Source organism: Aquarana catesbeiana, linkage group LG03, assembly GCF_042186555.1.
Source record: "Aquarana catesbeiana isolate 2022-GZ linkage group LG03, ASM4218655v1, whole genome shotgun sequence".
Taxonomy (NCBI): Eukaryota; Metazoa; Chordata; class Amphibia; order Anura; family Ranidae; genus Aquarana; species Aquarana catesbeiana.
This window is the reverse complement of record NC_133326.1, coordinates 438,772,446-438,797,566: the sequence shown is the minus strand read 5'-3', so window position 1 is coordinate 438,797,566 and position 25,121 is coordinate 438,772,446. Positions and strand designations below refer to the sequence as shown.

The 25,121-nt window shown below is 44.2% G+C and overlaps 1 protein-coding gene across 2 annotated transcripts in view; it reads left to right on the top strand.

The window, feature by feature from the left end:
- The window catches only part of SAR1B (secretion associated Ras related GTPase 1B), a 301,257-nt gene that overhangs the window by 62,491 nt on the left and 213,645 nt on the right, over positions 1–25,121 (top strand). For both annotated transcript variants that reach the window (XM_073620798.1, XM_073620799.1), the window contains exon 2: positions 21,404–21,479. In XM_073620798.1, coding sequence (XP_073476899.1) covers positions 21,422–21,479 — 58 coding nt within the window. In that variant the 5' untranslated portion in view covers positions 21,404–21,421. The remainder of the gene's footprint in view (positions 1–21,403; positions 21,480–25,121) is intronic.

Here is a 25,121-nt window from a genome sequence, read left to right as displayed (position 1 = left end):
TGAGACTTGTGGTGCTACCCTGTCATGATGTCAGATTATTTAGTGGTACCCCTGGACCCCTTGTTTTTGTGAACTACTGGAAGCCTGACCCTCGCTTGTTATGTTTTACTCTGCTAACGCTGCCCTTACTTCCTGCATGTCGGCTCCTGTGTGTTTAGCCTCTCTCTGCTTTTCTAGTCACACATCTTTTGCACCAGCCCTGCTCCTTCAAGTGTTCCTCGTCTACACTTGTGCCCTTTCTATGTCACCAGTGAAGTAGGTTCTCATTCTAGACAATGTCTTCTGCAGAATTTCAGCATGAAAGGTACCTATGCAGTGTATCTACTTCCGGACCTGTTTCGCTTGCCTCTGTTCCTACATTCCTTCTTATCCCTGTACTGAAAACCCTCTTAAATAATCTCTTGTCCATGCATTTTGAAGCACTCAAAAATGCAGCAAAATGAATGACAGTGCATCCATTGTAAACGAGCCACCACAGTGTGATCAAAGAAGATAATACCTTGGAGGTAAAAGGGGTTCCAGTGACAAAGACACTTGAATTACCTGATTCACAGGTATTGTAACCACCCCCAAGACCTTGGCTGGGGCTCCCTGGATATAGCTGGCCATACATTATGCAATTTTTTTTCTTTCAACCACGGGTTGAAGGAAAGAAAATCACTTAATTCCCCCCATCAACACAGTCAATGTTAATGAGGGAATACCTCCCACTCAGCTATTGTATTCTGACAGTAGAAGGTTTCCCCCGCGATCAGAATACAATGATCACGGTTGCTGGCTATATCCAGTGCCAGTGTTTGTACAAAAAAAAAACCTGACAGGCTGGTTGTACTGAAGTTAATCAATTGATCGACTTCAGCACAACCAGCCTGCCCATAGGTGGATCAAAATTCGTCCAGTTACATGCAAGTACTGTATATCCATTGCAAATTGCATGAATTGCATGTTTTTAGAAGGATGTTTTGCAAGAAAGATCATTAGGTGTCCAAGTCATTTGTGCCATAGATCTGTAGGTAACTCCACACTGGCTGGTGATTCTCTTCCATCTTTTTATTATACAGGAATGCTATTAACCTAGTAAACTAGCACCACCAGATCAGTGCTTAAAGGGTTTTTGTCATTAGATGAAAAAAGTGTTGCCCATACAGATAACCGCTCTTTTGAAGAATTAAGCTGGCTGAATAACCTTCTGCATCAACAGATGCATTACTACAGGACACCACCATTATGGCACCACCACATACAAAAGCGGACCTGGTTTTTGACACACAGAAAAGTGTTGAGTGCAGATTTTTTAGCCAGCTTAGCCTTTCAAAAGAGCAAAGACTGGCCGCATGGGTGGCAGGACAGGTAAGTTTACTTTTTTACCTTACCCATTCAACTTTTTTTTAGTTTTATTGAGTTGAAATCTAGTTACATAGAATGCTTGCTTTAATATTCTGCACCAGCACTAAATTTAATTTAAAGTTGTGCAGTAAATGTAATTAAGTGGTAATTTTGGATATTTAACTTGAATCACACCCTTGTTGACAAATCTGTTAAAAATATTGTATTAAACTTCATTATGCTTTGTTTTTCTAAAGCAACCTTTTATAGGACTTGGTACTGCAGAACAATATGTCTAGTGGACTAATAAAATTGGAGGGGCCCTGATGGATTGATGGACCAACAACTGATGGGCCATAGGAGCCTATGGGTGACACCATCACTCCCAGCCATTACAGTGCTAACTCCTCTCCCCTGAAGCTGCCATTGGCTGACACAGGGAAGATCATGTGACTTACTAACAACCAATGTAAAGATTCATTTTTCCCCTTACCAAAAATGTAGGCGGGACTACACTGGCCACCATAGTAAGTGAATGCTATACTGCTGACCACTAATTGCTGGTCATTTTAATGTACGGTGAACTGATAACTTTTAGCAGGGCTTTCCTAACAAGGGCTCTTTAAGGGTAGAAAGTTTGAGATAGGCTGTTCTAGAGGGAGATATTAGATTGTAATAGTGATATCTGCCTTTAAATACATGTCTACATACACATTTGTAACCTAATACATGTGTGTACATGAATATACACACTGCAAAGTTTTAGGCAGGTGTGAAAAAATGCTGTAAATTAATAATGTTTTCAGAAATAGTGTTAATAGTTTATTTTTATCAAATAACAAAACGGAAAGCCAATGGACAGAGAAGTCCAAATCAAACCAATATTTGGTGTGACCACTCCTTGTCTTCAAAGCAGCATTAATTCTTCTAGGTACACTTGCACACAGTTTCTGAAAGAACTCAACAGGTACTGTAGGTTGTTCCAAACATGTTGGAGAGCTAACCACAAATATTCTGTGGAAGTAGGCTGCTTCAAGTCCTTCTGTCTCTTCATGTAATGCCAGACAAATGTTGAGATGATATTGACATCAGGGCTCTGTGGGGGCCAAACCATCACTTCCAGGACTCCTTGTTCTTCTGTACACTAAAGATGGTTCTTAATGACATTGGCTGTATGTTTGGGGTTGTTGTTCTGCTGAAGAATACATTTGGGACCAATCACACCCCCCCCCCCTCCCCGATAGTATGGCATGATGGATAAGCATCTGTCTGTATTTCTCAGAATCAAAGGCACCATTGATCCTAACCAAATCTCCAACTCTACAGAAATGCAGCCACAAACTTGCAAGGAACCTCCACCATGCTTCACTGTTGCCCGCAGACACTTATTATTGTGCTGCTTTTCAGCCCTTCATCAAACTGCCTTCCAGACAGATATTTCAAATTTTGACTCATCAGTCCAGAGCACCTGCTGCCATTTTTCTGCACCCCAGTTCCTATGTTTTTGTGCATAGTTGAGTCCCTTACACTTGTTTCCATGTTGAAGGTATGGCTTTTTGGACACAATTCTTACATGAAGACCACTTCTGGCCAGACTTCTCTGTACAGTAGATGGGTGTACATGGGCCACGCTGATTTCCACCAGTTCTGTGCTGATGGCACTGCTGGACATTTTCTGATGTTGAAGGGAAGTAAGAATGATGTGTCTTTCATCTGCTGCATTAACTTGCCTTGGCCGACCACTGCATTCATGGTCTTAAACGTTACCCGTTTCTTCGTATTTTTTCAGAAGGGATTGAGCAGCACATCTTGAAACCCCAGTCTGCTTTGAAATCTTTGCCTGGGAGAGACCTTACGGATGCAGTATAACTACATTATGCCTTGTTGCTGTGCTCAGTCTTGCCATGGTGTCTGACCTGTGACATGAAACTGTGTTTCACAACCTCACATTAGTAGCAGAGATTGGCTGTTCCTTACCCAGTTTAAGCCTCATACACAGCTGTTTCTGTTTCAGTTGCTTAATCATATACCTGACTCTAATCCTACAAAATCCCTGCCTTTGTGCATGTAAACAAAGTGTACAAGTGTAAGAATTGATGCTGGTTTGAAGCCAAAGGGTAGTCACACCAAATATTGATTTGATTTTTATTTTTCTTATGTTTGCTCACTTTACATTTTGTAAATTGATACAAAAAACAATTAAAATGTATATTTTTAAAACATTCTTACCATACAGCATTTCTTCACAACTGCCTAAAACTTTTGGACAGTACTGTATATGTTATGTATATTTATGTTAATGTGAATGCACAGTGTGTACATATGAGTGTTTTTATTCATGTGTTTATATGACAATGCATGTGAGTGCTACAGTTTAAAGCTGAATTCTAGCCAAGTACCTGAATACACAGTTAACATGCATACATGGGAGCTGTTTTACCTGCCAGAGCTCGACCGCACAGCCAGGTTGGCGATCTGACATTTTTCTATGGCAGTGAAGGAATACAGCTGTAGTGGATTAAAAGAGGCTGATATGGAGACATAACTAGTTCTTTCACTAGCCACCTGTACATATTTATCATTTTCTAATGGATACATAACTTCATCAGTTAGTGTTTTTTATCAGAAAATAGTTTTTTAATTTTAATACCCTTAGTTTGTTAATTAATATTCTGAGGCAGAAAGCACTGTGAAAAAAATAATCTATGTTCTATTTTAGACATGCTGTTCCAATGTGGTTTCTAACCATATGAACACCATAATATACATGGTAATCATATGAGGTTTGTATACAAACAAACCCGCTGCTCCAGCCATTACTGTGCCTTGTACAGAAAGAGGCATGGTGACAGCTGGAGCAGGCCGTATGCAGCCATTGAAATAAAGTTGTTATCTGCATCTAGCTGTGCAATGTCTGGGGGAGCCGGCTAGTCCAGAATGGCAGAGACCTTCTGGGGATCCATCTTGATGCCTTCTGTGGATAGGATTAGACCCAAGAACTGGATACTCTGGCACTCAAACTCACATTTTTGGGTTTTGCATATAGGCCATGCTGTCTGAGTTGGCCCAAAACATTTCTAACATATGCGCCGCCAAGAAAGCAGAAAACATCAAAATGTCATCTAGGTACACGATGACGAATAAGTCCAAGTAATCCCGAGAAAAAGTCATTGATAAAGTGCTGAAATGTTGCTGGGGCGTTGCAAAGTCCGAAGGGCATTACTAAGCACTCAAAATGCCCAAATCGGGTTCGAAATGCAGTCTTCCATTAGTCACCCTCACGAATATGCACCAAATTGTATGCCCCACGTAGGTCCAATTTAGTGAAGATGACGGCAGAACAGAGTCTCTGAAACAGTTCTGGCAACAAGGGTAGAGGATAATGGTTCTTGATTTTGTTCAGATCACGGTAGTCCACACAAGGGCGAAGGGAATGGTCCTTCTTTTCGACAAAGATGTGGAGGGATGGATAAAACCCTTCCTCAGTCTGTCATCAACATATTCTTTTAGTGTTGCAAGTTCAAGTTCTGTCAAAGGGAAGATTCGCCCGAATGGTGTTTCGGCCCCTGGAAGAAGCTCGATCGGGCAAACGTATGGCCTGGGGGGAGGAAGAGTCTCTGCTCCTTTCTTACTAAACACATCCAAGAAGTCACGGTAAGGTGCAGGAACAGATGAACATGCTTTAGCATCAGAGTCCATACATAGCAATGAAGACAGGTGAGTTTGTGGCTTGGAAAAGAAGGGGTGCTGGCAATTGGATAAGAACTCGATTCCTCTCGTACCCCAATTGATGCTGGGATTGTGCGCCTTTAGCCATGGCATACCCAAGATGACAGGGAACAAGGGTGAAGCTATGGCATCCAGACCTAACAGTTCTTTATGAACACTGGATATGATAGCAGGTACAGTCTCTTGGGTGACAGGCCCAGACTTAATGCGTGACCCATCTGCCAGGTGAACTGAAAGTCCATGAGATCTTGACTGCAGGGGAACCTTGTGTTGCATGGAGAATGCCAAGTCAATTAAGCAACTGCAGGCTTCAGAATCAATAATAGAGGGTGCCTTGATAACCCCTTCTGGAAACTGCAATGAGATCTGAATATCCAGGTGAGAAGAATTGTGAGACAATGACTGGTTGGCAGAAGAAAGGGCCAGGCATCTACAAGTCTTGACAGGGCAGGTCCTGGCCATTCTCTCCGCAGTATAGACACAGGTTGTTCTGGCGACGATGATGGCGTTCCTCTGGAGAGAGCGAAGGATGAAGCATGCCAAGCTGAGTTGGTTCTGGAGAGTCAGGAGCCGGAGTGCCTGAGGGTATTGGTGCTGAACTTGGAGGACTGTAAACTCATGAACATCTTCCATAAGGCCGGAAACCGCCCGGCAAACCTTTCTGTCCTGCGTTCTCTCAGACGTCTATCAATCTGGACCACCAGGTTTATCAAAGCTTCCAGGGAACCAGGAACCCCCACAGGGGCCAACTCGTCCTTTAGTGGTTCAGATAAGCCCAACCGGAATTGGTAATTGAGGGCGGTATCATTCCAGTTGGTATCTGCGCTCCAGCGTCTAAAGTCTGTTACATAGTCCTCAGCCGCTCTGCAGCCTGCAGGATGAGACAGAAGAATGGTCATTGGACAAGCTGAGGTCGATGCAGGTGGAGTTCAGGGAATGGTCAAGACGAGCAAGGTTGATAACTGGAAGCAGGATACAGGTTCACAGAATGCCAAATACACAGGAGGCTGAAGACAAAGCAGCATTGGATCTGAGCACTGGCTGGGTTTAAATAGTCTGTTTGGCGCCAGCGCCTGTCACAGGTGCACGCAAGCTTCAGCGCGCACGGGGATGCGCGAAGGCTTGTGTTTGCGCGCAAGTTCGCGAATGAGCATATCTATTAGCCAGTGCCCAATCCTTATGAGCATGAAAGGGAATCAGTTTTAGCTTGTGACCAAGAGTTCTTCCAGAGGGATTATTCTGTTTGCTGGCATGTGCATCCTGACATACAGGCTGCTCTCCAAAAAGACAGTGTGGTTGTTTTTAAGGAGCACAATTCAACGATACTTGAACAAAAAGGAGCTGCATGGTTGAACTGCCAGAAGGAAGCCTTTACTGCGCCAATGCCACAAAAAAGCCAATGGGGCATGTCAAAGTGTTGTTGGGCATATTGTAACCAGGCTTTTTTGTGGAACTTGTACAATAAAGGCTTCTTTCTGGCAACTTGACCATGCAGCTCTTTTTCGTTCAAGTATCATCGTATTGTGTTCCTTAAAAACAACCACACCATCTTTTTCCAGAGCAGCCTGTACTTCTTTTGAGGTTACCTATGGGTTTTCTTTGTATCCTGAACAGTTTCTGTGGCAGTTTTGGCTGAAATCTTTCTTTATCTACCTGACCTTGGCTTGGTATCAAGAGATCCCCAAATTTTTCACTTCTTACTAAGTGATTGAACAGTACTGACTGGCATATTCAAGGCTTTGGATATTTTTTTTATATCCTTTTCCCATGTTTGTAAAGTTTCATTACCTTGTTATGCAGGTCTTTTGACTGTTCTTTTCTACCTCCTCATGGCTTAATGTCTAGCCTGCTTAGTGCATCCATGTGAGAGCTAACTAATTCATTGACTGTGACAGAACCCACTGTCACTGCGTGTTTTGGAGGGGGCTGTGGGCTGGCCTCCTTCCCACAGATTTTGGCCCAGAAGAGACTCAGGGACTTGGGGACAAAATGGCATTGAGATAATGTAATGTAATGCTACATCCCTTCTCCCCCTCCCTTGTTGCTGTGTTTAATTGTGTTGGGTCATGGCACATAGACAAAGGTCTGGAGACACCTCCCAGCAGGGGATGTGTAAGGAGGGGCTGCCTGTTTATCATAATCCCTTTATGTGTTTCAACTGTAGTTGTTTGAATATACAAGTGTTGAGTTTCCATTGGTTCTTCCTTGTCCCCTACCCCCTCTATGACAAGGCTAAGGGGAGTGTCCCTAACTGTGTTTATATGTGTATGTTTGGTACTTAATAAAGAGTTTATGCTCTGCTTGTTTAACCCTCAACACCTGTGTTTCTTGTCTCGCCATTGAGGGGTTAAGGGCTGGTTATGGCGAGTCTGCAGGCTGCGGGTGCGTTTGGAGGACAGGAGACACAGGTCTGGCGGAGGTTCCCATATGGGGTATCCGAGATCCATCACATTGACTAGCTATACACAGACACTAATTGTGTTTTGAAAAGCCACAAACATGGAAAATTAACCTTTAATTGTCATTTTAACCCATGTGTGCCACCTTCTGTGTCTGTACCAAGGCCAAACATTCCAGGGTATGTAAACTTTTTATCAGGGCCATTTGGGTGATTTCTGTAATCGTTATAATTTAAAAAGGATCCTAAAAAACAATGTTATAATAATTGGCTTCATGTGATTGCTATCCCTAAATAAAAGACAATTTTTTGGCATGATCGGTCATATTTTCAATATTTATGCCAAAATTTCACAATTTCTGCCAGAGTATGCAAACTTTTTAGCACAACTTATTTAATAGACCTCAGAAAATGTCTATTTCTGCATGAAAATCAAAGCTTGGGAAAGAGCATGGTAATGATTTACTTTAGTTAATGTTTTACTAACAGGGTTATTTTAAATTTGTTTCTGATATAACTAGAATTTACCAAACACAGGTGTACTGAACGTGCTATATGGAAGAGGAGTTTTATAAATCCTTTTTACACACTGAGTACTCCACAAAACATTTTGGTACACAATACCAGTGAGAAATGACTGCTGTGAGAGGATTCTCCTGGTGACTCACCTGAACAGATTTGTTGGTTGTTGTAACCTGACCCTCTCGTCTGCGTCACTGTGTTTCACTTCTCTGACAGGCCTTCGGAGGCATTTTAGGATTGTCTTTTTGCAACAAGTGAAACTGCTGACGTGTTCGGTCAGATCCATGAACGTTCTTGACCTTTGCTTTTAAATATACTTTATTTGCATTTCTTTGCTTGCAGTTATTTTTTTATTTTTTTATTTTTTTTATCTGCAGTTGAAAGGTTTATATCTGACAGGCAGAATAGCTCCCCAAATACCTTGTTTATCTTTTTTTTTTTTTTTGCTGTAATACAAACTTATGCCCCCCACTAGTTTTTTTATTTAAACTGGCCATAGATGGATAGTTTTCTTTTCCTTCAGTCAGCTGGCCAAAAGAAAAAAAAAAAACGAACAGGTTTCACCATCCACACAAACGAGGTAAATGGAGGAATCCCCCCAAGGGAGGAATGCCCTCCAAGGACATTGTATGCGGGACAGCTGTCAGAATATCCCTATGTCAAGATATACTGATCAGCGGCTGATTGACAAAAAATGTCCAGTATGTCTCTGACACAAACCGATCAAACGGCCACACACTGATCAAAAATCGACCAATCCCCACTAAACCAGCCAACTTTTGATTTATCTGTGGCCAGCTTTACTGTCTTACTTACCCCATAGCCACAGGTCAATGTATTGGCTTATAAAATAAAAAGTATAACTCTTATATAAAAAAATTTTATTCCTTATTGCTTCATATTTAGAAAGGAATTAAATAAGACTAAAAATGCCCGCCGCCGAAATTCAGACCACAAAAAACACCCAAGAGTTACTGGGACTTTAATCTTAGTTCGTATAAGGTAGGGTGAGGGAAAAAGAACCTTTTAAGAATCCTCAGTGGCCCAGATAAGGCTGCTTGCAACAGACTGGGCTATCCTCCAGTGGATAGCCAGCAAAAGGAGCGCTAGATCAAATGATAGAAGAGTCCAAATTGAATTTTTAATTTTTGCTAAAAAACAGCCAACAAGTTTCAGGGGGCCCTTCATCAGGGCTTTGGTTAACATCAGACACTTGAATGGACTCAGATTAGGGTTTTCTGGTGTAAATCTATGTAAAGAAGTTCATTGCTGGACCAGGAGATACCAGCCAGCAATATTTGCTTGTCTTCTGCCTTCTGTCTCTTAGCGCAAACCAATAAATCGATTTGGACTCTTTTTTATTTGTTCTGGCACCTCTTTTATCGGTACATGTTTTTCTCTGGTTCCTCCTGAAATCTGGGGAGAAACAGGGATGTCATTTGGTGCGAGACAAGTGACAGGATTGGTCAGGTGTCGGCCAGCAGCTGAGGTTTTTTTTCATGCTGGTTAGTGGCTGTCATTTATCATGATTGACGTGGACCTACATCTTTGGACAACAAGATTGATGATGGATGTCCATCGGGAGACTTTTGTTTTGTTTAAGAAAAGACTTGTTAAAAAACGTGTTCGTGTTTTTATTCACCACTTACTTTTTTTGGTGAATGAGTACTACGTACCCCTTATTTACTACATGCAGGGGAGCTCCCCTCCCTCAGAGCCCCAGAACCACATCCAGGGTTGTGGGAAACATGCCAACAAGGTGGTTTGGAACCCCCCATGTTGAGGGCATGTAGCCTGGCATGGTTCAGGCCTGCTAGGCTGCAGGCTCATATAAGGGTCTGGATTTTGAGGGTGACCCCACCCATAATTATTTTAGTTTTTTTAGAGTAGGGTCCCCCTTCAAATCAATACCAGACCCAAAGGACCTGGTATGGATATCAAGGGGCCCCATGCCATTTTTTTTTTGCGTGGGCTCCCCCTCAAAATCCATTCCAGACCTTAAGGGCATTTATTTTTCTGTCTGGCTCCTTTGCTTAAATTCTGCTGTCAGCCAGGAATCACCGTCTGACAGCAGGGACAACCCATTGGTTGTTAGGACGCCAGCAGGCGCCAGCTCCTTAACAACCAATATTACATGTCAAAATGCACCCTTTTCTCACTACATAAGTGAACATGTGAAAGATCGTGTTTCAGCATGATCACAAGACTTTGTGACTGAGGCACCAAGGATCCACAGTGCGGAGCCTGACATCCAGATTTGTTGTGCTCTGACAATATTTATATTTCACAGAATATTTTTAATCTTATGCTTAAAACCTTACATAAACATTTTTGATAGTTTAATAGAACAAGGAACTCACCTGAAATCCACAATGATTGACTGAAGCCCACAACATTTTTCCACCAGACCAATTGTACTTAACATTCACAGAGGTTGTAGGTGACCCAATCTGTGACCAGTTCTGTGGAAACCTCCACACATTTGGACAATGGGATGCACATGTATCATGATGTCATTGGAGCCTGAAACACAACATAATAGCAATTTAATGACAATGATTTCATCACTTTATCAAACTCTTCTCTTGCAGGGTGCTCTGGTGAGGTAATTTGCTGGTTATACTACTAATATAGAATGTTCAACCAGCAGGTTGAATGAATAAAAAAATACCCAGTTTGCCCATCCACACATTCGAGGTGGATGGGGGGGAATCCTACTGCTGTGCTTTTATATTCTGACAGTGGGGAGACCCACACCCGCACATATCCACCTGTTATATTACGACACAGCGGCTGTACCTGTGCAACTGTATGTCTCAATAGAAATTAATGGGATGCAACAACTGTGCATCCCTGTGCCGGTAAAAAACAACCCTGCATTGGAGACGCATGTATGCACCCCGTGTGAATGGGCCCTTAGGGATTATGCAGGTGGGACCTGTCACACTGAAGCGCCTCAGAGATTTAGGGTTTGGTGTACTCTTTGCTATTAACATGTGTGATATCATCATGCCAAGACTAATAGAGCTCTCTAAGGGCCTCAGAAAGAAGGTTGGAAATGATCATGAGTCTGGTAAGGAATTTAAAAGGATTGCCAAATTATTTGAAATCAATCATTTTGCTGTACAAAAAAATATTTACAAGTAGTGCTGAATGGCCCAGGACTAGCTGTCCCAGTAAATTTAGCCCAAGAGCAGACTGTTTGATCAGTGGTGTATTTTGGTTTTGTGCTGCCCTAGGCAAGACTAAAATCAGGCGCCCCCCATCTAAATTTGTCCCACCCTTTCCTTCTCAAGTGGCTATTCTGGGTCTCTGGTGGCTATGTGGGTCTCTGGTTGCTATGTGGGGTCTCTGGTGGCTATGCGGGGTCTCTGGTGGTGGACTATGGGTGGTGGTTGGTCTTTGGCGGTCTACCCCCCCACCCACCCACTAGCTTGACACAGTGTCCTTTGGTCACTCCAACTGCCACCCCCCCGGTCACCGGCTCGCTCGCTCGCCAATTGGTCGCCTCTTACCCCATCCAGGTCGTGGCTGTGGCTTCCCCCCCGTCTCCTCCATGTCCTGGTGGTCGCTGCTTCTCCTCCCCGCCAATCGGGTCTTCGGACTCCCAGCCAATTGGGATCTTAGGACTCCCGGCCAATGGAGTGTCAGGACCCGCTTCGTGATTGGCTGGGAGGAATTTTAATTCGCTAATGTCACACAACTGTGTGTGCTCAGGGTGCAGTGCTCTGCTCCTTGAGCCCACCCTTTTTTTAAGCCAATTTGAGCCTCAGGCTCTAATCATGTGCTTAAAGAAACAAAAAAAACATTGAAATCCATGCGTCCAGCGCCCTGCATGTAGATTAGGGCCTGGGCGCATGGGTTGGGGGGGCGGCGCTCCTGCTCCCCTAATGGATGGTCCTCCACTGCTTGCAGTCCTTGTACAGAAGAACTGAAAGAGGGAGAAGCAGAAGGAGCCAATCAGTTCATGTACAGTATAAGGAACATACTGATAGGGGCAAAAAGCAGAGTGACAGAGAGATGAGCTAATCAGTTTGCTTCTTCTCCTTCACTGTCCAGTCAAAGGGTGAGGATAAGGTGGATACCTGTAAGTGAAAGTGAAACTCCAGCAGATAAAGATCAGGGCCCCCTTCCTGAAAAGCAGAACTGAACTGTGGGACAGATCTTTGTAAATCACTAGATTTACTGGATAAACATAAATACAATGGTTTGACAATTAAAACAGCTACCTTATATGTATTTTATCTTTGCATTTAGTAATTTGTTTTTCATATCTGTTGAGTTCAGATTTCATATCTGTTGAATGTGCCTGAAAAATCATTAGGACTACACTTTCTTTTGTCAAGTAACAACACAAAGATATTAGCTCTGAATTTTCTTCATTGTTGCCATTCTGTTTAACCAGTTCCGGACTGCCCTACGCAGATATACTGCGGCAAGGCAGCCCTCCTGCACAAAATCACATACCTGTATTTGATTTTGTTAATGGGTCTGGGGCATGTACTCCGCTGGCGACCCCGCTGTAATTGGACACAGCGGGAGCCAATCAGCAGGTCCGGCAGATGATATGTGCGGCAGGGTAGAAGTCTGCCACAACAAAGTTGGAAGTGGAAAGGGTAACATGGCCTGTTCCATTCCTACTCACTCCTTCTCTGTAAAATGCTTGATCCATTTCAAGGCTCTAGTTAAATGGACCACGTAGTAATATTTAAACAGGTCAGGAAACTCTATACCACCCAGGTCCCTTGATAAGGTCAAGATACGATGGGACAGTCTTTTTGATTTGTAGCCCCAGAGGAAGTTCAAATACTCCCACAAACCGACCGCAGAAAGTGACGTGGGACAGCTATCGGTAATGTTTGGAAGAGATACAATAGTTTTGGGAAAATTGCCATCTTTAAGATACTATTCCTACCAAGCCGGGAGAAAGACTTCTGGTGCCAAAGCTTGAGGTCTAGACGTAGAGAGGCAAGCCAGGGGGAGAAATTCTCCTGAAAGACCTCAGACAGCGAGGGGGTGAGATAAACGCCCAGATATTTGATTTTGTTGTGAGCCCAAGAGAAGGAGAAGTTCTGTTGTAAGTTACTCAGAGTCTTGGGTAAATTTGTGTTCAAAGCTTCAGATTTGTGCACATTCATTTTATAATTAGAATGGAGTATGTTCTAAGGACCTTCAATAAATTGGGGATAGAAGTCTCAGAACTTGTTATGAAGAATAATAAATCATCGGCGTATGCCGCAACTTTATGATATGTGTTGCCTGCACCGATGCCCTTTATATTTGAATCAACCCTAATTTGGGCCAACAAGGGTTCCAGTACCAATACAAATATCAAGGGTGACAACAGACAGCCCTTCTAGCTCAGAAAGAAGGGTGACTAAATTGCTTCACTGGCGCGAACCACTGCTGAGGGATGGGAATAAATTGCCTCTATCCTTTGACACATATAGGGGCCTAGGCCAAGGTATTGCAACATGCGTTTCATAAAAAGCCAGTTGACCTGGGTCAAAGGCCTTCTCTGCGTCCGCTGAAATCAGCAACAATGGAGTTTTCTTGGACCAGGCCAAATGGATAAGATTCAAGGTCCTGCTCGTGTCATCTCTGGCTTCTCTAGTTAGGATGAACCCTACTTGATCATAATGGACTAACTTGGGGACAAAAGAGATCAGATGGTTGGCTAGGATCTTGGTAAAGATCTTGAGGTCCGTGTTCGACAAAGATATCGGACGGTAGTTCACACAGTCTGTCACATCTCTACTCTCTTTAGGAATCAGAGCTATGTGAGTGAATAAGGAATCTCTAGGGAGCGGAGTCCCTTCTAAGAGCGCATTGTAAGCGTGCATAAATCGAGGCACCAGATGCGCAGCCTATGTATGATAATAAAGGAGAGGAAACCCATCAGGGCTCGGCGTTTTTCACGCTTCCATTCCCTGGATGGCTGAGAACTTCTGGTTCTGTAGTAGGGCCTTCCATTTATTCTCTCTCCTGAGATCTCAATGTGGGGACACCTGAGGTGAGCAGATACTCATCTATTATAGAGGTATGGGCCGGAGAGTTCTGTTTCCTTAGGGGCCAAGTTGTAAAGTTCCTCGTAAAAGAAGTTTAAGCAATTGGCTATCTCCTGTGATTTGTAGAGTTTTTGACCCGAGGGGGGCGTCAGTGAGGGGATATAGGAATGTGCTTTGGTCTCCTGTAATGCATGTGTCAAAGGTCTGCCAGGCTTACCACCAAGCTCATGGAATAGTCTCCGCGAATACATGGGTTTGGTTTTTGCTTTAACCAATAAGAGCAAGTTGAGAGTCACATAAATTTTGTAGATCAACTGCCACATCGCGAGCAAAAAATAGTTTATGTTGCCTCTCCAGAACTCCAATGTGCTCCAAGAGGGAATAGACTTCCTGTTGCCTGTCTTTCTGAAAAATACATTTAACTGTGGCGTACCACATATTCTTCACAAGATACTTCAGAAAAGTGCAGGGTGAGCCCTTAGATTTACTTCAATTTGCATAAAATATTCAAAATATTTAAGCACCCCCACATTATGTCTTTAACAATATGAAGGTCCCACAAAGATTTAATATATTGCAGCTTAGCAATCAGTAGATGTGGCGGCTGCATTCGATTTCCCTCTGTTTTCACCTAAAAAACAAACCAGTAACTAATTTCCTGTCTTTGGCCAGCTGCGACTTGATATGATTTTCAGTGCGATTTTGTAGTGTGCTTTAGATGTGTTTTTATCGCTTCATGTATTTTTTTGTAGGAGAAAGAGACTGGAGTTTATACACAAAACTCTGCCAAAAAAGCACTAAAAACGCTTGTACATCCATTTTACAGGTGTTTTTGGTGAGTTTCCATTGAAGCCTATTGAGCCCAAATCATGCTGCAACCGCATCAAAGTACCTTTTCCAAAAACATGTTGAGCTGCATTCATATGAACGGGCACCATTGAAAAAAATGTGATTTCCATTGTCACATGATTGTGTGTCTGAAGTTGCATCTGAAATCACACTGATGTGAACCAGGCCTATGACTGCATTCATATTTTGCACAATTGCACCATGTTTGAAGTGTTAAACTTTGTGTGTTTTTATGCAGCATTTTTATGCACAACAAATGCTTGTCTTTTTTGTCACATTTGGGGTGCCTTTAACAATGAATGACAACTCAAGCACAACAGGCAGTTTTGGGGTGTTTTGCGTGAGAAATGACACAATTTTTACATGCGTTTGTGTAAGATGCACAAGCAATGTTAGATACACTAACAAATTGAAGCCAAACTTCAGCTTACACTTTTTAAGCAGTTTCAGTTCATTTTGGGATAAAAGTATTATGCCCCGTACACACGGTCGGACTTTGTTCGGACATTCCGACAACAAAATCCTAGGATTTTTTCCGACGGATGTTGGCTCAAACTTGTTTTGCCTACACACGGTCGCACAAAGTTGTCGGAATTTCCGATCGCCAAGAACGCGGTGACGTACACCACATACGACGAGACTAGAAAAGGCCGGTTCAGAACCAAGCGTGGCACCCTTTGTGCTCCTTTTGCTAATCTCGTGTTAGTAAAAGTTTGGTGAGAGACGATTCGCGCTTTTTCAGACTCGTGGCTTTCAGATCGTTTTCTGACGTTCAGTTTGTGCTTGTGGGTTTGTATCTGCTCTTCAGTGCGTGCAGTCAGTTCGTATCAGAGTTTTCTGTGTGATCTCGCCTGCTCGTTGCTGTTTTTCAGGTCGCTCTTCACAGGCCTTGCTGTTCTTCAGTGCGTTCTGTTACTTCGTTCTGAGCAGCCGACCGTTTTCTAGCCATGTTTCGTATGCATACTCCTCGTACAGTTCGTGCTGTGCGGGGGCTTGGTGTTGGGGTCCTGACCTTGACACAAGTCCAGTCCATGAACAGGGTGGGGAGGAGTTCATGGACCAAGAATTGGTTGCTTCAGCGTGACCAGTTCTGTCATATGCCTTTGCTCCGTGAGATCCGTGAGAATAATCCTGATGATTTCAGGAACTTTCTCTGGATGACGGACCCCGTATTTCACCGTTTGTTGGCTTCGCTGACCCCTTATATTAGCAGGCAGGATACCTGCACGAGGCAAGCCATCACTCCGGAGCAGAGGTTGGTCGCTACCCTGCGGTATTTGGCCACAGGGAGAAGTCTGCAGGACCTCAAGTTCTCGACAGGCATCTCCCCCCAGGCTCTTCTTTGTGGACATTTACTGCTTGTGTTTGTTTGAGCTGACCCTGACAGAAATGTGTGGAGTGCAGAAAATGTCGTGATTGTGTAACCTTATTATACAAAGCACTGTTGGCTGTTATTTACTAAATGCAAAGACACTTTTCACTACAAGTGCACTTGCAACTGCACTGAAACTGCACTTGTAGTGCAAAGTGGATTTGCCCTTAGGAAATAACCCCCATTTTCTCCTAAAACAACAATTACATCACCCCAAAAGTGTTGTAGTGTTGAGACAATAATCCACACATTCTTGATGAGCAATCTTTTTAATACCTGCACAATCACATGTGCATTTACCAAAGGTTTTTCTGACAAACCAACATGTTTGTTGTATAACAATTTTTGTGGTGTCATTATCCAAAATCAAAATGTGTATTTTATAGAAAACAGGCATGTGTAAAACCCACAACAAAGACACAAATCTTGATCTTACAAAGTTCACATTTGGTAGAACTGGAAGGCAATATCAGACATGAGTATTTAGGAACTGTGTTTGATATAGCGTTCAGATGGGGGGAAATCACCCCTGAAAAAGCCAAATTTGGAAGATGCACACCAATTTCCCAATGTCAACATGTGCTATCTGCCATCAGGGGGGATCAAGGGACGGGTTTTGGGGGAGAAAGCCCTTCCTCACCGCTACTTTATTATTGAGGAAGGGGTTGCACCCCCAAAACGCGTCCATTGATCTCCCGTGATGGCAGATAGCACATGTTGACACACTGTGTGCATCCTCCAAATTTGGCTTTGGGAAAAATCACAAAAACATTTCGCACATTGTAGCAGACAAAAGAAGAAAGTGATTTGGAGGGGTTTTAAACTCGCCCCAAAACATCAATGATGTTTTTATATTTTGGAATAACATCATTGAAGTTTTGCTTGATGTTTTCCAATTGTAAATTACACCCCATGATCTCCCCGATCAGGATCTGGGCACTTTCGGATGTGAAAGGATCTTCATCCACAACCTCACGATCACCTAAAAAGAGAGGAACCCCAAATAAATTAGTTTTCCAAAAAATGCCGCAATCCATCTCTTATCTGAGCCTGTGGTTGCAGACACTCACCTGTTGTGGTGACTAGTTCCACCACGTCTTCTTCCTCCTGCTCATCTTGTGTTGGGTGGATTTCCCCTTCTTCCAGAGGGGGGGGGGCTCTGCTCTCCTCGCATGAGGGGTGTCCTCCGAGTCTTTTCTCCCCTATGTAAAACAAAAATGGTATAATTAGCACACAGATATTTGATGTCAGAACTATAAAGATGAAACATTGCTTGGAAGTGGGGTACAATTGTCTATTTTAGCCGAGTTCCAAGATGTAGCTTTTTTAGTGCCCTTTGTCAAGCTGCAATACTTTACCTGTTTGGTAAAAGCTTCACAGATGTAGCCCCCCCCCTATAGTATACACTGGAGCACCTGTGTGGCCCCCCCTAATAAAAATGGTGTTCTTGTGTCCCACACTAGTGCTCCAGTGTCAAGATGTGAAAACAGCTGCTCAGTGTCCTCTCCTTACACACAATCTAGTTTGCATTTCATTCTAGTAACAAAGCCATCTACACAACCCAATTCTTTGAAGACAAGTATAGGGCGTCAAAATGGTGGCCAAATGCATATGGCCTAAACAATGGTATTTTATCGTCCGAAATAACAATGTGTGATCCGAACGAATAATGTGCCCATGAACATGAAAGTTGCCATTTTAAACTGTACAACAGTTCCTAAAAGCACATGGAGCAGCACGAACGTGATAAACACAAAAAGAATAAGAACACAGCACAACTACTTACTTTTTTGCAGCACTCTCTGGATCTTTCTGTACTGCTCATGTTCTCGTAATTTCAGGTCCGACCACCGCTTCCTGAGCTGATCTTTCGATCGTCGTACCCCCAATTTCCGGTGCAGACTCCTGACCACTTTCGCCATGATCTTGGCCTTTCTGACATTGGGGTTGGGGTAAGGCCCATACTTTCCATCATAGTCGGCCTTCTTCAGGATGTCCACCATCTCCAACATCTCCCCAAAGGACATATTTGAGTCCTTTAATCTCCTTCTGGATCGGGACGTTTCAGGCTCCAGCCTTTCCTCCTCCTCCTCCTCCTCCTCCTCGTTGCTGTACTTAGCACTATCCTGCTGTCTCTCCGCCATGTGCTCTTCCTCCACTGCGCCGAACGAAAAGGGGCGGGGAATAGACTAGAAAGAACGTCAGGGGTGGGCGGAGTTATACACATGCGCAGTGTGTATAAATCGTAACGCGCGCGTCTTACGTACGATCTGTGAGCGGAGGAAGGAGCATCGGAGACGCCGATCGTGCTAACGAAGGTAGGATCTAAACTTGGGCCTATACTGCTTCGAAATGGAAGCCTATATTGTAACAAGATTAGGGGAGTTTGGCCTGACATTAGGCTTTGTCTTGTGTTGTGTCTTACAGAGAAAATGGATGGGTTCAACAACCACAATTTCCTGCCCCTGTTCATAGACAAGTACAGGGAGCTGCCCTGTCTGTGGCAAGTGAGACACCCCCACTATAATCACAAACAGAAGAGGCAGGCAGCGCTGGAGAAACTGCTGGAGTTGGTGAAGCCAGTGGTCCCCACAGCAACCATCCCTTATTTAAAAGCAAAAATTGGTGGCCTGAGGAGCACTTATCTTAGGGAGCGCAAGAAGGTCACAGATTCCCGGAGCTGCAGCAGATGAGGTTTATGTCCCCAGGCTGTGGTACTATGAGAGACTGCGATTTCTGTCAGACCACACTGAACTCTTCCTTCCACTCTTCCTTCCACCCCAGCTGAGGCTTCCGATGTCCAACCTGGGCCTTCCAGCCAGGAAGAAGTGGAGGAGCCCATCTGGAGTCAGGTATAGCATTCTTCTACAGATTTCTGGTCAATAAATAAATGATGTTTATTAGATGTTATTATTGATCACTAATTGCTGATTAAAAAAAGTGCTTTACATATCAATAGACAGTAGTGGGCACCCAAAATTGGGAAAAGAATGAAAACTGCTGGGCTCAGAAGGATAGTCTGTTATATTTGTTAACATTGAATTTGCAGCAGTCAGGAGGTGAAAATTGTGTGTGATTGATGAATAAAAAACTAAAACTATGTCCCTTTTTCGTACACAGGAAGACCTCAGCCAGGAGGAGGCTGTGGAATGTGGAAGTCAGGAGGAGGCGGGGATTAGTGGCAGCCAGGAGGAGGCGGGGATTAGTGGCAGCCAGGAGGAGGCGGGGCTAAGTGTCAGCCAAGAGAAGCCAGGGACAAGTCGCAGCCTGACTGAGTCTCAGGTCCCTCCCCTCCGCCTGCCATATAAACAAGCCAGGAAGGCCACTCCGAGTCCCGTAGTCAGCGTACAGGCTGATCCAGGAGGCTTCGGCGTCCCTCCGAGCCTTCCCCAGTCCTGAAGAGGCATTTGCCTGCATGGCTGCCACAAAAGGGCCAACGCAAGATCTCTGAGGACCTGATTTATAAAGTCCTTCGTAAGGGGTTGAGTGGGGAACTGACACACAAGACGGATGTCATTGAGAGGGACGATCCTCCTCCTCCTCCTCCTCCTCCTCCTCCTGCTGCCACAACTCCACCACCACAGCCAAAGCCTGTAAGGAAGCGTGGAAAGAAGACCAAAGAGTGATGGCCCTGTGTTCAGTCTGGTCTGACAAAAGCTGCAGTCTCTCGTATGACCACAGCCTGGGGACACAGATGTCATCTGCTGCTTTCCGGATCTCTGGGACTTCTGGACCAGACTGCCCTCCCTTAGATATGGACTCCTCAGGCCACCAATTTTGCTTTTAAATAATTGATGTCTGCCCTGGGGGTCCAAGGCTTCACCCACTTCTGCAGTTTCTCCAGCGTTGCCTCCCTCTTTGTTTATAGTTGTGACCCCTTAATAAAATTTGTTTAGGGAAATTCTACTCTCCTGTGTGTGTTTTCATCCAAAAAGGACAGTTTGTTGGTGACGATTCAGGTACATTTCTAAAGTACAATGTGAAATTAACAAGGGACAACAACACCAAACAATCTCCTACAGATTAAATAGAACAACATATTAGTGGTGTTGTGGGAACTTGTCACCAAAAACACACACAAACATTTTCGGGAGTACAAATCAAAATCACCAAAAAAAATAAAAATAAAAAAGAGAAACACAAAAAAAGAATCTACATTAAAGTCCAAAAATAAAAAAAAATTTTGTCAGACGTGAGAAATCAAAATATATTGAGGGAATCCCGATAAATAGTAACGAAATAAGTTTGTGAGAAGTGTGTGTGAATATGAGCATCAAAACTACTTAATTCTTGTCACATTATAAAGAAGAAGAGAGTGCGCTGTTTTAAACCATTTTGAACATTGCAGCGTGACGAAAGTGCTGTATCCATTCCGAACGCTACGTTTACCAGAACGAGCTGTCCCGTGTCGGAATTTCTTCTGAGCATGCGTGGCACTTTGTGCGTCGGAACAGGCCACACACGGTCGGAATTGACGCGATCGGATTTTGTTGTCGGAAAATTTTATCTCCTGCTGTCCAACTTTGTGTGTCAGAAAATCCGATGGAAAATGTCCAATGGAGCCCACACACGGTCGGAATTTCCGACAACACGCTCCGATCGGACAATGTCCATCAGAAAATCCGACCGTGTGTACGGGGCATTACACAAATACTATATAAATACTATAAATAAAAGCTGTCCATTGTAATCACCCCTGTCAGTGGTATATGGCTTGTCTCAACCCTCCAACTACTACAACTGCATGATAGCTTGTTCTGTTGAAAAACACACTTATTGGCGGGATCACCATGTAAAAATAAAAGAAAGTAAGCCTAAAAATGAAAATGAATGCAGCCACCACAACTAAGAATTCGTAAGCTTCAATATAATAAATGTATGCTTTTGGGTTTTAAACCACTTTGAATGTTACTTCTGCCAGATAAATAATTCAATTCCAACAGTCTCAGGATGTAAACAGTCATACTTGTAAAGTAATCATACCATTCGCAAACAGATGAACTCTTTATTTACAAAGTCTCTGATGGGAATTACTGGAGGTAGTGACTTATTATCTGATGAAACATAAAAAGTTGACTGTTCTTTGCCCGGGCAATAAAAGACTTATTCATTTGTTTTCTCTTTCGTTGCAACACCATTGACTTTTTTCATAAACGACAAGAAAATAAAAAATATATTTTATTTTGTTTCTTCTTTCAGGATTATTCACTGCTAGATATGTCCTTCCTGTTTAGCTGGATCTACAGTGGGTTCAACAGTGTGCTGCAGTTTTTAGGTAAGGCTGATCAACAAAATGTCATGTTATGTGTATAACTAAGATTTACATTCCATTAACTGAGAATAGCTTTTTCTGTATTTGTAACGGGTACAGGGGCAGACTGACCCTACTGTGCCGCTAGGGGGCCTGTGATAGCCTATGCATCCGCAATACATGCAGGGATTCAAAATGTGTCTGTGAAAATACCTCTCACAGCGTGCTGCTCGTTGCCGGCTCCTCCTTCCCTCCCGTCCACCCCAGGTGCTTGTACATCACCTGGGACGGACGAGAGGAGGGGCTGGCGGGGAGCAGCATGCTGTGAGAGTTATTCAGCAGTTGAGGTGAGGCGCAGTTTTTTTGCTGGAGGTACCATGGCCCCCATCGCGGGGGCGGGACGCAGGAAGCGGGCAGCAAACATTACAGGGGTAGGGGGCCCGGGCTTCAACAGGACCGCATGAGGCCCCGTGATATTCTCCAAGTCCTCCACCCACAATGTCCACTCACCCACAGTGTCCCCCTGTGCCCTCCACCCACCCACAGTGTCCCCCTGTGCCTTAACAGTGTCCCCCTGTACCTTCCACCCCCCCACAGTGTCTCCCTATGTCCTCCACCCACCCACAGTGTCCCCTTGTGCTTTCCACCCACCCACAGTGTCCCTCTGTGTCCTCCACCCACCCACAGTGTCCCCCTGTGTCCTCCACCCACCCACAGTGTCCCCCTGTGCCTTCCACGCAACCACAGTGTCCCTCTGTGTCCTCCACCCCCCCCCACAGTCTCCCCCTGTGCCCTGTGTCCTCCACCCACCCTCAGTGTCCCCCTGTGCCTTCCACCCACCCACAGTGTCCCCCTGTGTCCTCCACCCACCCACAGTGTCCCCCTGTGTCCTCCACCCACCCACAGTGTCCCCCTGTGCCTTCCACCACCCCCCCACAGTGTCCCCCTGTGCCTCCCACCCCCCCACAGTGTCCCCCTGTGCCTCCCCCCCCACAGTGTCCCCCTGTGGCTGCCAATGCTGAGCATCTACCTGTATACATTTCAATAAAGAAGCTGACAGCCGCTTCTCCTCCCCCCTCCCCCACAGCTTTCAGCTGCTTTATCGAAATATATACAGGGAAATCAGTGATTGTAACTCCCCCTCAGTGCCACACCGATCGTCCCTGACTGTCTCCCATATCCTCCTCCAGTCCCCCTCCGTGCTCCTCCGATCCCCCTTCATGCTCCGATCTCCGTCCATGCTTCTGTCCCCCTCCATGCTCCAGTCCCCCTCCATGCTCCTGGGTCCCCCTCCGTGCTTTGGTTCCCCTCTGTGCTCCGGCCCCCCACCGTGCTCCTCCTTGGTCCCCCTCTGTGCTCCTCATTCCCCCTCTGCGCTCCCTCTCCCCTCCGTGTCCTCAGTCACCTCTGTCCTTCATATGTCAGGATGGAGAGTGGAAGAAGGAGCCGGTAAATATGTAATTCACCGGCTCCTCCTTTTTCCGAATGAACAGAGTTCGTGATCACGGACTCTGTTCATTCATAACTGTCACTGAGTATCGTAAACTGAGTTTACGATGCTTCAGTTTATGAATAGAGAGGAGCCGCTATCTCTTCTACATTCATCACCAGTGCAGCTGAGGCTGCTGAGAAAGGGATTGGGGAATCTCTGTCCTCGTCCTTTTTCCCTGTCTCAAAAGGGAGATGTCAGGGATCTGTTAAAACCAAATAAATATTGAAAAGGTTAAATTGTAAAAATAATAAAAAATAAAAATAAAAAACCACACTGACACCGTCCCCCCCCCCCCCCCCCCAGAAAAGGAAAGCATTGTGAAATAAATAAATAAATAAATGGTAAAAATATGTTGTAAACAATAAAATTGTAAAGAAATAAAATAGAAACTACTGACACAGTCCACGTGACATCAGTGCTGCATATTAGTGCCACTGTCACATGACATTAACCAGCTATGAATAAGCACTAATGTTAGTGCGAAACATCAGCTCTTCTGTCTGCTGTGATTTTCACCTTTGATTTTGAACTTTTCCTAATAAATAAGGCTATTTTTCAAGAGTGCGGCTGTCCAGAATCAGTTCCTGTTTATCACATGACATTAACCTCTAGACGACCGGCCGCCAGAGTTATACTGACATAGGTTGGCTCTCGTGGGAAAATCACCGTAGCTATACGACGGCCGCTTTAAGACCACTAGGGGGAGCCGATTTGCGTGTCCGGCAGCCACAATGTCCGCCGGGCACCTGCCATTGCTCCTGAGAGCCACAGAACGGAGAACTGTCAGTGTAAACAGACAGATCGCCGTTCTGTCAGGACAGGACTAAGTATGAACAGCGATATGTCTCCTCCTCCAGGCAGTCCCATTCCCCCACAGTTAGAATCACTCCCTAGGACACACATTTAACCCCTTGATCGCCCCTAGTGTTAACCCCTTCCCTGCCAATGACATTTATACAGTAATCAGTGGCTATCTTTAGCTCTGATCGCTGTATAAATGTCAATGGTCCCAAAAAAGTGTCAACAGTGTCCAATCTGTCCGCCGCAATGTTGCAGTACCAAAAAAAAAATGCGGATCACAGCCATTACTAAAATTACTTAATAATAAAGATGCCATAAATATATCCCCTATTTTGTTTTTGTGCAAACCAATCAATATGCGCTTATTGAAATTTTTTTACCAAATATATGTAGAATACATACATATTGGCTTATTTTTTGGGGGGATATTTATTATAGCAAAAAGTAAAAAATATTGTTTTTTTTTTCAAAATTGTCGCTCTTTTTTTGTTTATAGCGCAAAAAATAAAAACCCCAGAGGTGAGCAAATACCACCAAAAGAAACCTCTATTTGTGGGAAAAAAAGGACATCAATTTTGTTTGGGTACAGCGTCGCACGACCACGCAATTGTCAGTTAAATCGACGCAGTGCCGTATCACAAAAAATGGCCTGGTCATTAAGGGGCAAATCCTTCCAGGGCTTAAGTGGTAAAAAAAAATCGGTATCTGTACTTGAAAAAGTATCGGTATGTACTCGGTCTTAAAAAAGTGGTATCGGTGCAACCCTAATTTTAATGAGTGAAATAAGTATTTGACCCCTTTGCAAAACATAACTTAGTACTTGGTGGCAAAACCCTTGTTGGCAATCAGACGTTTCTTGTAGTTGGCCACCAGGTTTGCACACATCTCAGGAGGGATTTTGTCCTACTCCTCTTTGCAATCCTCCCCAAGTCATTAGGTTTTGAGTTTGATGTTTGGTAACTTGAGCCCTCAGCTTCCTCCACATATTTTCTATAGTATTAAGGTCTGGAGACTGGCTAGGCCACTCCAGAACCTTAATGTGCTTCTTCTTGAGCCACTCCTTTGTTGCTTTGGCCGTGTGTTTTGGGTCATTGTCATGCTGGAATACCCATCCATGACCCAGGCTGAGGGAAGGAGGTTCTCACCCAAGATTTGACGGTACATTAACCCCGTCCATCGTCCCTTTAAAGAGGTGAAGTTGTCCTTTCCTCTTAGCAGAAAAACACCCCCAAACTATAATGTTTCCACCTCCATATTTGATGGTGGGGATGGTGCTCTTGGGGTCATAGGTAGCATTCCTCGTCCTCCAAACACGGCGAGTTGAGTTGATGCCAAAGAGTTTGATTTTGGTCTCATTTGACCACAACACTTTC